Source organism: Chroicocephalus ridibundus, chromosome 5 (assembly GCF_963924245.1).
Source record: "Chroicocephalus ridibundus chromosome 5, bChrRid1.1, whole genome shotgun sequence".
Classification (NCBI taxonomy): Eukaryota; Metazoa; Chordata; class Aves; order Charadriiformes; family Laridae; genus Chroicocephalus; species Chroicocephalus ridibundus.
In genome coordinates this window covers 41,611,036-41,625,113 of record NC_086288.1, presented here as the reverse complement: position 1 = coordinate 41,625,113, position 14,078 = coordinate 41,611,036, and the positions used below count along the sequence as shown (strand labels likewise).

At 37.0% G+C, this 14,078-nt stretch overlaps 1 protein-coding gene across 5 annotated transcripts in view; it reads left to right on the top strand.

Annotated features, from left to right (window-relative positions):
• The window catches only part of NEK1 (NIMA related kinase 1), a 51,444-nt gene that overhangs the window by 31,943 nt on the left and 5,423 nt on the right, over nt 1-14,078 (top strand). For all 5 annotated transcript variants that reach the window (XM_063336303.1, XM_063336305.1, XM_063336304.1 and 2 more), the window contains 12 exons: nt 495-572; nt 1,439-1,534; nt 2,072-2,245; nt 4,014-4,079; nt 4,170-4,404; nt 5,495-5,647; nt 6,784-6,975; nt 7,557-7,677; nt 7,895-7,977; nt 8,985-9,202; nt 11,778-11,932; nt 12,798-13,009. In XM_063336303.1, coding sequence (XP_063192373.1) covers nt 495-572; nt 1,439-1,534; nt 2,072-2,245; nt 4,014-4,079; nt 4,170-4,404; nt 5,495-5,647; nt 6,784-6,975; nt 7,557-7,677; nt 7,895-7,977; nt 8,985-9,202; nt 11,778-11,932; nt 12,798-13,009 — 1,783 coding nt within the window. The remainder of the gene's footprint in view (nt 1-494; nt 573-1,438; nt 1,535-2,071; nt 2,246-4,013; nt 4,080-4,169; nt 4,405-5,494; nt 5,648-6,783; nt 6,976-7,556; nt 7,678-7,894; nt 7,978-8,984; nt 9,203-11,777; nt 11,933-12,797; nt 13,010-14,078) is intronic.

Here is a 14,078-nt window from a genome sequence, read left to right as displayed (position 1 = left end):
CACCTGTGAGTGAAGTAGAATTAATTAATGAATCAATTGAGAATTATTGAATTAAGTGAGAATGAATTAATTCTGGCTTCCCTGGAACACATGCAGTGGAAGAAACTGGAATTCCAGAGCTTCAAACCTTTCTTGTATAACTTACCTGCAGAGCGTGCAACGGTGATGAGGGATGGCAGGTGAGAGCCCAGCATCGTTAGGTCACTTCCTTGGCAACAGTAGGCACATTACTTTCTTCCTCGCCTGTAAAAGCTTCATGTCTTTTAAAATGAAAACATGCCCACAAAACCGACCAAATAATCAAAAAAACCCCACAAATCTCAAAGATTAAGTTCATTCCAAGTGGCCATTGCATTTGAGTCAGGAGTTACCTAGTGAAATTGTAACCTGTGTTAGTCATACAGTCAGTCTAAATGATCTGTGTAGTCATTTAATATCACGCAGCTTTAAATACATGAATTAAAGTCCTCAAAGAATTATCATTTACTTTGCAGAATGAAGCTGCCAGTTCTGATGGACAAGAATCAAGTGAGGAAGCGGAACTGAAACGGAAAAAGATAGAAGCGCAGAAGGTAATTGTGGGGATGGAGGGGATGGAACTTACTGTTTTCACATTTGTTCACTGTTTCATCTCAGTAGATTTAAATATGTTATGACTTAGCATAGTAAGTCAAGGATTTTTTCCGTCCCTGCCGTTGAGATTTTTCTCTAGGTTAGCTTTAGTCCTAAAGGCAATTTGGTATAACTAAAATAGTATTTTGATACTGAAAGGGAAAGGAAGACATACCTTAAATAACAACAACTTTAATTCAAAGAATAAAGGAGGGCAAAACCTCTTCTGTGAGTGTGCTTACATGGGCTCCATAGGGATTGGAAGGTGAGCTATATACCTGTGTGACGAAGTACATTTAAAACAAATGTGTTTCACAGAAATCCAGTGTTTGATTGGCACTTTATTCCCTGTGGTGGTCTTCTATCAATAACTATCTCTACCGTACAATACATAGAATAAGTAGGGTAATACTTGCTATCTTATCTATTCTAGCTAACCAGAAGCTTTTTGTGTTTATGTTGAGTATGTAAAGTTTAAACTGAATATTTAATATTTTGATTAATGCATTTGGCTTTAAAACTAATTTTAAGTAGAGATTATAATTTTATGTTTAATGTGACTACGTACACTAAAAGTATAACCATGCAAGTCAAGAACTGTAATTAAATTTTTAGGAGTTGCCATTATTTCAACATAGAGGATCAGTTGTTATACTTGTGTGGTGATTTTGATCTGTCAGTGGAGTCCTTCATTCACAGTCTATACAGTAATAAGTGAGAGAAAGCAAGATGATCTATTTCTATTTTAAAAACATTCCATGGAATGGGGTACTAATGCTTTTTATGGTTTTAAGTTGGTCTTTTTTTGCTTGTTTGTTTACTACAGGCCCAAGCAAATGCTCGAGCTGCAGTTCTGAAAGAACAGTTAGAGCGAAAGAGAAAGGAAGCATATGAAAGAGAGAAGAGAGCCTGGGAAGAACACGTAAGAAAATCTTGTTACATGCAGTCAAAGTATATAGTGCCATATCTCTGTGTAACTAAAATCTTAAACTAATTATCTAAGCTTGAAAAAAAAAAAAAAATCACAGTATCTCTTCTGAAATGGAGGAGAGCATCTGTCAGTCAGAATTCCCTCATTAGAAGCCTAATCTTGGGTATACTTGAATGAAGAATTTGGTTCAAGAATTTAAGAACATCAACCCTAAGAATCATTAGGATTACCTTAAGCATTTTATTAACAATCTGTAACTTAGAAATGTATACTTAATCTTCTTTTGCTACTGTGTGCTGTGCAGTGACAAGTCCAACTGGTAAAATACCACTACAAAACCCAGGATGTTGTGCAACTGATAAACTGGAAATCATTTACGTGTGCAGTTGTCAGTTGTTTTTGTATGAAAAGTAGGGCATTATTGTCCTTTTTTAAGGTTTACATGAGCCTATTTTATAATACTCTGTTTAATGTGAGAAGTCTTGAAGCTAATTTATTGATTTAAAATTTTTAATTGAATCTATGCAGCTGATAGCGAAAGGGGTAAAGAATCCTAATGTGCCTTTTCATGTGGGAGCTACAGAACACAGTCCTGTGCATGGACTACAAGAGCTTGGAGCGGCTCTTCCTAAGCCACAACTTCCAGTGAAGCCTGGTACACCAGTCATCTCCATGACTTCTGCTTTGAAGGAAGTGGGTGTGGTAGGTACTTTTGTGAAGAGCGTAAAATTAATGGTGAAAAAACCAAACCGATTTGAAAAAGAATTTTTAGAAGAATGTTATAGATTAGGTAGAAAAAGAATCGCTAAGGATACTTGTTGCTTCTAATCAGTGAAAGAAAAAAAAAAAGTAAAAAAACCCACAAAACTTGGAAACTGTTGAAATACATCTGTGCGCTGAAACTCAAATTCAGTTGGTTTTGAACAAAATGGCTTACTTATGATGAACCCTAGGGTGCAATTTCAGTTGTAATCAAGGTAGTAATGACTAGTGGAAGATGACATCAACTAACCAGCATTTTCATCAGCCTCTTAAAGAGGGGAGTCATCAAGTTAGTAACCTGGTGGAAGTGAGAAAATAAATTTTGAATGATAGGACTACTTTATATTAATCCTTGTTTTCAGTGAGTTTGAAAGTATATGCTGATTATAACACAAAATATAAAGTTTGAGACCTGAAACTGGTAGTGTTGTTTCTTGTTGTCTAAAACAGTATTAGAGACTTTCTAATTTCTGTTTTCTGTGATCTGAGGTTCTGATATTGTAAATGCTTACACATTTATCTCAACTACCACCATTTGATTTAAGTAACAATTGTGAAACTGAGCATACAAGTGGGCATTGGTAGAATTTGAGCTTTTTAACACAGTCTTTGTTAATTTGAATGTTAACTTTTGGGGTTTTTACCTAACCTATTTCTAGATTTCAGTGTAGTGTGAGGTTATATACTGTATACAACCCTGAAGGCTATGACTATGGGAATATAGTGAAACTTAGTGCTAAATGGTGTATAGAAAATGTAATACACTAAAAGATGTCAGCTGGTAGCTGGAAAAATCAGTAAATCATGTTTTGACAAATACTTAAATTATTAGCAAATTTTTTTCCACGCGAGTAGTTTGTCTTACAGTAATGCAAGATGGTGACTATAACTGACTGAAAATTAGCACATAGAGCAATTGGAGAAGACAAGCCTTGTACACAAAGATTATAATTTCTACATTTTTCCTTCAATTTTTAGTTTTATTATTTTACGTATTTACTACTTTATAATTTTGAAGAGTAAATGTACTTTCTAAATTAATTTGCTTTTGGAAGCCTGGTAGGTTTTATGTAGTGGTTGAAATCTCATTGCTCCTGTAATTGAGGCAGATTAGAACAATGCAGGATGTTTTCCCAAAGAACGCACCACACAAACGAATATCTGCCTAGTCTCAGTCAACTTAATCTGGGCAGGCTTTCCCGTACATTTTCAGATATCATGGAACTACTGTTTTCTTTAGTGACTTGACATTATGTATGTTGTAATCACTGAAGTTGTCTCTTCTCCCTTCTGCTTTTCTTTACAGGTGCTCCTTGACTCCGTCCTTGCCACTTTTTTTGTTCCCTCATAGAATTACTCATTTCTAGCATTGGAATTTGGTGGCATTTTGCTGTAGAGGTCCTGTCTAGCTTTATCTCTACATGTTCATGCTCTGAATTTTCACCTGTCTGCTTAAACTGAGGCTGTTTCATTCACTCACCACTTTCAGATAGTGAATGGTTCAAAGACTGAAGCTGCCCTTGAAATTCTGTCTTTGGGAAGCCCCATAAATACAGAAGTGTCATATATTCTGTCTCAGTTTATCTGCAGTTGTCAATGAAAATGTTTTAGAGGTGATTTTTTCACTATTATGTCTATTAATATTCTCAAGATTATTTTTCTCTGACGTGTTCTTCTACATTGTATTTCATGCTTCTTGGACTTAAAGGATGAAAATGTAACCGCTATCCAGGAAACTGAGGAGGAAATAAAAAAGCCAGATTTTGCAATGCAAGTATGTAAAATTGTATTCAGTTTGATTTAGTTTTCTTTTCCGTTTAAGGAAGGTGCTATTTTAAGTTATATATGTTGGCCCTTATTTCAGAGTAAACGAGAAATACTGAGAAGATTAAATCAAAATCTTAAAGCTCAAGAAGATGAGAAAGGAAAAAAGGAGTGCAAAAATATCCCTGAATTGGCTGAATCTGAAGATGGTGGGGAACAACAGGAAGGTGACCATCCTCTTCAAGGAGATCGCAAAAAATGGGGATCTGGGGCATCTGAGTTGGTAGTTCCTCTAGCTCAGTTATCGATGGAAGATTCTCTCTCTGGAACAGACCGTAAGTACTTTTTTTGTCACCATGATATTAGTAAATCAGTTTACTGTTGTGTAGTGTCTGTTTTTATAAAGCAAGTACTCTTTATTATTATTGTCTTACTAGTCAGTGCATGTCCTCTGCTTCCAAAAAAAAGCCGGTGGTTATGTATTTCCTTGGATAAGGAATAAGACACATGCTGAGTAATTAATTGGCCTACAGGAGATTCAACAAATAACTTTCTAATTTCAATAAACAGTTACCTGGTTAAATGCATGGTTGCTTTCTTTAAGCTTTCTTTGTAAGTGTCTTTTAAATAGGCACTAATTTAACAGAAGGAACACAAAGCACTTAAATAAGAAACTCATATATTTTAACTTCAGAATCCTTTTATGTTATCAGTAGAACAATAAAAACTGAAGGTTTTCTCAGTTTATATCTGTTGCTTCTATTATGCCCTTCATCAGTCTTAGCTTTTTTCTTTTTGTAAATCAAGCTTGTCTCTTCAGATTTTCTGTTTGTCTTCTCTGGTCTTTTGGGTGGAAGACCTTTTCCTGGTTTTAGTGTGTCTTATTAAGGGTCTGTTTCACACTGTAGAAATAATTTGAAAATGTGACAGACTTACTTCATAGCACAGTGGTTTTACACGGCTAGGATGTTAAAGATCAAGAAACTTCTTCTTTTGCTCTATTTTTCTTTGTTGCTTTTTATATCCTCTGTTTTCCTTGGAAGGAGAAATAACAGAGAAATCTCAAAGGATGTCAGGACAAGAGACTGTCTAGTTTCCCATTTCAGGTAAAGTTAAGACCATCTCATGCCAGTTTTAAACTTTTGTCATACTGTTTTCTTCTGGAATGCCTGAATTGCTGAAAAGACCTGCTGCTATTAAGTTGCAGATGTTAACTGGCATTGAATAACTCCTGTTATTAAATGGAATTGGCAGAAGCAAAACTCTAGACTTTCGAGGACAGTCTTTAGTCTATCTGACTTGGGATGAGGTGGCATGAGTCTGGCTTTGTGGTATTTAGTTTTGTGGAGGTTGTTCATTATGTAGAAAGTGAATAAAAGTTTCTTATTTCTAAAAGTTTCTGTATTTGTGTTTGTGTTCCGACAGGACAAACTCTTGGGGAAGTAATTAAAAAAGATATTGGGGAACCCCACAGGAAAGTCTGGGGCAAAAGCCCTACTGATTCAGTCCTGAAGATCCTAGGAGAAGCAGAATTGCAGCTGCAAACTGACCTACTTGAGGATCTAGATGTAATAAATGGTAAGCACAGCTGGCAGTTATCTGCACTGCAAGCGCAGGATGTGCCAGATTGCTAGTTTGTCTACTAAAACGAATTTTGAAGTCATAAAAGCATATTCTATCCTTACTCTTGCTTTCTACTTCTGGGCATTGCCTCATTCTAAATGTCAATGCAAGCTGAGGGATCCAAAGGGTCAGTCTCTTCTTCAACGGCTGGTTCTTCCGTGGCTCTGTCTCTTCAATGATTGATGTCTGAGGAGGACCCTGTCTATTATCTGAAATCCAGTTCCCATCCATTGCTGAATCCAATCTGGGACGTCCCCAGTGCCTGCCACTGTCATCTTCCCAGGAACTTGATACAGTTTTATATATGTGTATAGCATCTATTTCATTATTTCCTTTTTATTTTATTATTAATATTTCATTAAAGTAGTTTAGTATTTCTAAACTCATAAATCTCTTTATCTCTCTTCTTCCCCTTCTTGGAGCGAGGGAGATGGGGGGAGCTTCTGTCATCTTGTCATTCGCCAATGTGACCCAAACCATGACAACCTCATACCTCAGCCCACTGATCCAGCCTGTCCAGGTCCCTCTGTAGACCCTTCGTACCCTCAAGCAGATCAACACTCCCACACAACTTGGTGTCATCTGCAAACTTACTGAGGGTGCACTCAATCCCCTCATCCAGATCATTGATAAAGATATTAAAGAGAACCGACCCCAGTACTGAGCCCTGGGGAACATCATTTTTGACCAGCAGCCAGCTAGAGTTAACTCCGTTGACCGCAACTCTTTGGGCCCAGCCATCCAGACAGCTTTTATCCAGCAAAGAGTACCCCCGTCCGAGCCATGAGCAGCCAGTTTCTCCAGGAGAATGCTGTGAGAAACAGTGTCAAAGGCTTTACCAAAGTCTAAGCACAGAACATCCACACCCTTTCCCTTGTCCACTAAGTGGGTCAAGTAACATAGCAAGTAAAATTCAAATTTTAACATTCTAGCTTTCCTCTTCATAATAGCTATAATAAAAGCATACAAACTCTTATATTCTGTTTTCCTTTAAAGAAACAAAAATTCTCAACTCATCTTATAGTCACATTGTAGTTTACTATCAAACTGTGTCAAAGCAGTGTTTAAATAATAGAATAACTTTGTGTTAGGTACTGCAGAACCTCTTGAAGGAGATCATCAGTCCATAGTTATAAAAGAGGAGAAGGAAAAGAAAGCTTTTCCTACTGTCGGAGCTCAGTCTTCGGTATCAGTTGGTATCACAGAGTCTGACATGAGTATCCAAGAAGAATCTCAAAGAGCTGGACCTACCCAGGTGCAGAGTAAACCTATTATGCTGAATGGTAAGTCTTTTCATTAGTAATTCTAATTACAATCTATTTGCCAATTCAATAAGGGAAGTAATGATCTTGTATACTTTTATACCTTCCCACAAGTAATGTGCAGCTTTTTATTAACATCTTTTAGGTAGGACCAAGTGCTTCCTATGCCTGTGTTGTAATTTGATTCACTAATGTATTTTCTAAACTTCCAGAAACCTTTTTTGTGTGCTTTTAGAAAACTCTGTAGAATACAAGTGGAATTTGAAAGTGTTTCAATTGTGTTGTTGATGTTGGATTTCTTGTTTCTTTCTCCCCATCAATTGTGCTGGAATCATTTCTTCTATACAATACCAGCACCCTGCTGACATCTGGGGGCATGTTACTGATGTTTTTAGAAGACATAGTTTATTGGAGCTTTAAGATACTTTTCTTGTAAACAAACTTTTAGCTCTGGGGTTACAAAATTTCAGTTGTTTCTGCTAAATGGAGAAAATTATTAAAGCTGAAGGATTTAAGTATAATCTTAAGATGTATAGTCTCTCCTGTCTCTTTGTTTGGTTGGGATTCATTTTTAATGATGTATATGACTTTATTAATTTTAGAGCCTGATGATTTGGAAGCAGAGATGTTGGAAGAAACAGAAGTTAAAGAGCACCAGAGTAAGGAGAGTAAGAAATTTCCCATCACTGTTAATGAAGTGTGGGTAAAAGAGAAAGAGGACGAGTAAGTATTCTCTTCTTCTGATTCCTCTCTCTCCAGTTCAAACAACTAGCTTTAACTGAGCTAGGATTTAGATACATCAGTTAAAATGTTAAGCTTAGGTAAAGCTTCATTACTTGCCTGCCGTGTTAGTTTTACTGCACTTGGTGGCTGAAGACTTTTTTTCAGTTTTTCACTGTTTTTACACGGTGTTTCCCCTGGATGTGGTATTTCACAATAGGGCACAACATGACAGAAGAAATGAGGCAGCTTCTGAGAAAGTAGCGCTTGACAAGGTGAAACCACAAAAGGAAGCTCCAGAAGGTCAGTTGAAGTATCTTGTTTTGTTTATTGTAGCTGGCGGTATGGAGAACTTGAGGCATCCCTTCTCACTTTTTCTCTAACCCCCAAAGAGCAAGCTAATGATTATCTTTTATCTTTATTGCATAGAAGAATTGCTTGCTCTCAGAGGCCTTTGAAGTAATGTCAGAAGGTCTGCATATTTTGCAGTAGAATAGAAAATACATCAGCAATACTGTCGGGCATCATTGGTGATACTATGGCATCTATGGCTGGATTAAGCAAACTAGGGGTTTTTTCCCAGTGTTTGGGCAAATTATATTAGGTTTCTTCAAAGCTACCTCAATGTAAAGCAAAAAGCAACAGAAGAAAATGGATTACACCATAATTTAAGGCATGGACTGGATAACAAGAAACTACAGGCATGAGAACAGAATAGGCTATAGCTATTCTCAAAAAGTTAAAATGGGAGAATTTTACATTATAATGTTTAGCTTGGAGAAGAGGAGGCTGAGGGGAGACCTCATTGCCCTCTACAACTACCTGAAAGGAGGCTGTAGAGAGGTGGGTGTTGGCCTCTTCTCCCAAGTGAATAATGACAGGACCAGAGGAAATGGTCTGAAGCTGCGGCAGGGGAGGTTTACGTTAGATATTAGGAAGAATTACTTTACTGAAAGAGTGGTCAGGCACTGGAACAGCCTGCCCAGGGAGGTGGTTGAGTCACCATCCCTGGAGGTGTTTAAGAAATGTCTAGATGTGGCACTTCAGGGCATGCTCTAGTGGCAGAGATTGTAGGTGTTTGGGGGTTTTTTTTGGTGTGTGTATGGTTGGACTTGATGATCTCAAAGGTCCTTTCCAACCATGAAGATTCTATGATACTGAAATAATCCAAAGAGATTTTAATACTCTTAGAGTGCTTCAGTTGTACAACAGAAATTAGTTAGTTGTATTCACTTCAGTTACCTTTTGCTTAAGATCTTGGCGGTTTTAATCTGTTTAGATTTTTAACAGACTTTCTTCTACCACATCAGAAACTTGTTCCAGTGACTGTCAGCAACCTGAACCCTTATTCCAGAGGGTAATACAGCCCCCGGCTGTACCAACAGCCTCACCGGTTCTGTCAGCTCAGTCTTCACAGGAAGAGCCTTTCATACCTCGTTCACGTTCCATATCACCAGCAAAAAATAGAGGCAAAAGTTCCTTGTTGATTGGACTTTCTACAGGGCTGTTTGATGCAAATGACCCAAAGGCAAGTTTAAAAAAAAAAAAAAAACAAAACCACAAAAACTTTTATTTCTATAGTAATATACTTACTTTCTTATTGAGGCTGAGTGAGGCCAGAACAGATGGCATAAGTGTCTCAGCAGGTGTTTGTATTTGTCTAGCGGTGTCTGCCCTGCAGTGTGACTGTGCTGTGTTCATTGTATCAGCAGAAATTGTGCAGCGTTGAGTGTCTCCAGTTTCATCATTCAGTGTCTAGGTGTTTGTGGAGGAATGCCACCACTTCTCTGAGACATAACGGAGTTCACAAGGGGATTCTTAACTTCCACTACCTGCTTTCTTCCCTTTTATGCAGTTTTTCAGACTTCTTGCTATCGTCATAAACACCGAACAGATCAGCAAATGTATCTTGTAATTTCTGTCAACAAGATGATTGGGGTTTTTCTCCTGTAGGATTTAACCAGCTAGCACAGGTTCTGGCTGTGAAGCAGGAAGACTGAAGAGAGTGAATGGAGCTAACTGCTTCCTTGACCAGCTACGTAGGGCTCTGAAATCAGCATAGAATGGTGGAATGTGGTTTTCATCATACAAATTTTAAATACTTTAAGAATAGTTATGTAACTAGTAGATGAAACAGACTTTATGCGCGATACTTGCATAGGTTCCAAAGTACAAATTGTGTATAAGAGCTGCTTTTTGGAGAAACAATGGTGGCAAGGGTTCTCTGAAAACTTGCACACCTGCATTATATTCAGCCAATATGTAGTAAATGATTTCCTGGGTGGAGGAATGCCAGACAAGTAATAATGTTTCTTCTTTTGACTCCCAGCCTTTTTTGTGAGTTCATGAAAGAAGTTGCAGTACTTGGTGAATAACTGAATATTGTATAATATCTATTGGTTGACGCATTGTTAGGAAGCATAATATCAGGGATAGTGCTGTTTGCATCCTTGGGAAGAATAAGACTCCTTGACAAGCTTGTATCTCTTTTCACAGATCCATATATTCAGATAAATGGTTTCATGACTAATTTTCCTCAAGAGTTAGTCTATTGTTAACCTCCCTAGTTTATAAAGCTGCTTATCTGGCAATTGGATGATAATTACAGAAAGGCTAACTTGTGAGGAGAGGGAAAATGAACATTCTTTGTATCCTTATCAGGTTTAGAGTAATGGGTGTGCTTTATAATGAAGTTATTCAGTGTATCAATACAAAGTGCTACACTATGTCACAGACTGCATATTTGGCACCTAAGCGTTTGCACAGAATTGTTAATGCAGTTGAGTTGTATGTAAAAGCAACAGATGTGTTGTTACTGCTGCAGTAGACTTGATGAGAGAATGCAACAAATTCCCTTTCCTTATGTGCTTGCAAGAAGAGGAAGTTCAGTACTTTGCAGTATCTGCAAATGTGACTTTCTAGAATCTCCCAAATATACCTCTGCTGCAGCTCCTACCCGGAAACCATGGAAACCTTCAGCAGGGAGCGGGGCAGACAGAGTTAGTGTCCTATGTGTAGGCAGGGCTGTATGCCAACAGAAGTCGGCTAATTGGAAAATAAGCATTTTTCAAAATACCCGGAAACTTTCAAATGATGGGGTAGTCAGTCTTCTAATTGTTCCTTCACTTTAGTAGTAGTGGTGAAAAAGAGTGGTTATTCCTTTGGCAATAATATTCTGGCCATATGCTGACAGAGATTTGATATTTGAGCATGTATATGAATACACTGTGCTGGTATAAATTGTAGCTGAGGAACTAGGTTTGTTTCATTAAAATTTAGGGGGGAAACAGTTTAGGACAACTTAGAAACAATTTAGGAGCAAACACTGAACATGCAGGTATTCAGAGCTATGCTGAAGGAAGGTGAGGCTTATTGGTAAAATTTCTTAGTGAAGATTAGGTCTTATTTCTTGTTTTATTAATAATATGGTGAATATTTAGTAATTTTGGGGGATTCTTAGATTTCAAGAGAGAGCTGGTAGATTACTGTGTAAATGGTTACTTTGTTTCCATGTTGCTCTATTTCCATTGCAAAAGTTACTGTTGTAACTTGAACTTCTAATACTTCTTGTAATTAACTTTTCTAATACTATGGAACTGCCTTGAAATATACTATAAACAAAAGTTACTGTTTTCAGTGACCAACCTAGAGACATAATAAAATGTCATCTCAAAAATTATTCTGTTGTCAGCTACTGAAAATGGTTCTAAGCTGTAAGTGATTGTCATACATGCATTGTAAACAATTGTGTGTGTGTGTGTATATATATATATTATTTATCTATTGCAGTGTTCCTCTTCTTTAGATAGATGTCAAGGTAACAAACAAATCTGTGCAAAACTAGAATCTTTATGTCAGTTGATGTTCTTAAAGCTTTTCAATCACTGTAACTCGTAAAGGCAGAAGGAATGCTTTCCTTGTAGCTGAGAGGCAAAATTCAAGATGTCATATTTTCAACAATTTGAGTATCTGTGCTAGATACTTTGTTATTTTGAAACTGACCCTCAAATGAAAAAGGAAAAAAAAATAATCTGATTTTGAAGTATTTTGTAACCTCAGACTGTCTTCAGTGTTATCAAACAGGCTTTCTGTTACCTTTGCAGATGTTGAGAACATGTTCACTCCCGGATCTTTACAAACTGTACAGAACTTTAGTTGATGTTCCCAGTGTAGCAGATGTGCAGCATCAGCGTAATCTTGAAATAGATGACACAGAAGATGAGCAAGCCAAAGAAGGACCTTCTGATTCTGAGGATATGTGAGTGTATCAATTTATCAACGGTCATCTTAGATCAAGAATATTTTTGGTTAGACACTTAACAACTATACACAGTATACCAGCATGGGGTTTTTACCCAAATTTTAAAAATCCTTTATTGAATCACCATTTACTTTGAGTCTTGTTCCAGAGAATTGAGAAGCTAATGGGATGTACTGCTTACAATAGCTGTCTAAACTTCCTTTCCAAATTCCATCAAAGATGCTATTCTCTCTGGCTTCTGTGCCTTGCATTATGCTGAAGCAGATAAAAGTCAATGGCTGCCACTCTTCTAGAAATAAAGATTTAAGGAATATTTATTTCCTTCATATGTTCTGGGAATCTCGCTCATCTGTCTTCTCTACTGTTGTATTGGGATGTCCTTCAAGTTCCCTAAGCCTCTTAAGGGGCTTCAAAATCTGGCTCTTGACTATTCCCTGCAGCTTGGGTAGTCTGCAGGGACAGAATCATCTGGTGATCTAATCTGATAAGATCTAGATCTTTTTGCTCCAGATACATTTTTAATCTGGCTTGGAAATATTATACTTGCCAGGGTTCTATAGTAGTGCATGAGTACAAAGATTCTGAAATTATCTTACTAATTAAGTTGAATAGAGGACATGTCGTCATCTTTCTATGAAACGCTGTGATATCTGTTTAGCTAGTCTTTATTCCCTGTGTCTTGTGGTATCTTGTGGTATCAATGCTGTGATGTTGGACTAAGGACGCAAAGATTTGTCTCTTTTTTTTTTTTTCCTCCAGCTACATTGGTTTTCCAGTTTGTTGGCATAACAAAAGAAATGAGCTCTTCCTACAGGGTTTGTCTTGTTAAAGTATTAATTTATAACCTTTATATCACTTTCAGTATGTTTGGGGAGGCAGATACAGATTTGCAGGAACTCCGGGCCTCAATGGAACAATTGCTTAGGGAGCAGCCCAGTGAGGAATTCAGTGAAGAGGAGGAGTCTACTTTAAAGGCTAATGTTGTCGGATGCATAACAAATGGTACAGAGATGGAGGAAGGAGAGGAAAACAACCCCAGCAGTGAAAGTGCACTTAATGAAGAATGGCAGTCAGGTATAATTTCTATTGTACCTGTTTCGTAAGTTAGTTATTGATGCTAACAACTCAAACACAGAAGAATGTTTCTTCATTGTATACTTATAATGAAGTAAAGCTCTAGTTAATAGTTTTTACACTGAAGTTTTAAAAAATCAGATAATATTTAGACTCTGAATGTTAAGGTCAACATCTACGCAACATTTGGTGTTGTAAATTAAATGTCGGCTGTTTGTCAGGCAGCGATTATAAGTTGCTTTTTCTCTAGTTGTCTAAAACTTGTCTTCAAGGAAGATCAAGGACTGTGCACATCATGTGTTTTGAATAATTCATGACTACAATGTAAGAGTGAAAAAGAAATGGCAATTGGCATGACTGGAGTATCTGGCATCCAGCTTACATTACAATTAAGTAATTTAACAGGCAGTCAAAAGGAACGTGAAATTATTAACCTTGTTCTTAGCCCAAAATAACTATTAATGCAGTTGAACTAAAAATGAGACAGAAGAATTTATTACTGCTTCTAGCATTTTGCATGAGCTATACACAGTGGTGTCCTCAGTTCTGTTATTGAAATTCTGGTTGAAATAAGTATTTTACTACTGCTGTAAAATAAAGTGCATTTAGAAATACAGGTATATAAAAAGATGTATAAACATCAATAAGTAATCTGAAACATAGCTTTTGTGTAGTTTTGGTTTATTGAAGACAACTTTAAACAAATTGAAAATCTGTGAGTATTCCTGTAAGATATAATCTATATAATACACTTCAGTAAGTATTTAAGGTAAAATAAGCGTACATAATACCATCTTCTTTAATTTTTTGACAGTGCTGATGTTATACATTAATAACATACAATGCTTTCTGTGATTCTGTTGTTGTTGCAAGTGTTGCAGCACTTGGTGTCAGTGTCCCACCTTCTAGAAACATGATATTTCAGAAAACTTGCAGGTTTCAGTGTTGGGGGTGGGAGGAAGGCCTTCAAAACTCAGGGCAACAGACAGAGCCTGAAACCAAATCTATCTAAGATCCAAAAGTACAGCATAGGATTTGAAGGCATCTAATGGGGGGGGGTTTTAACCCA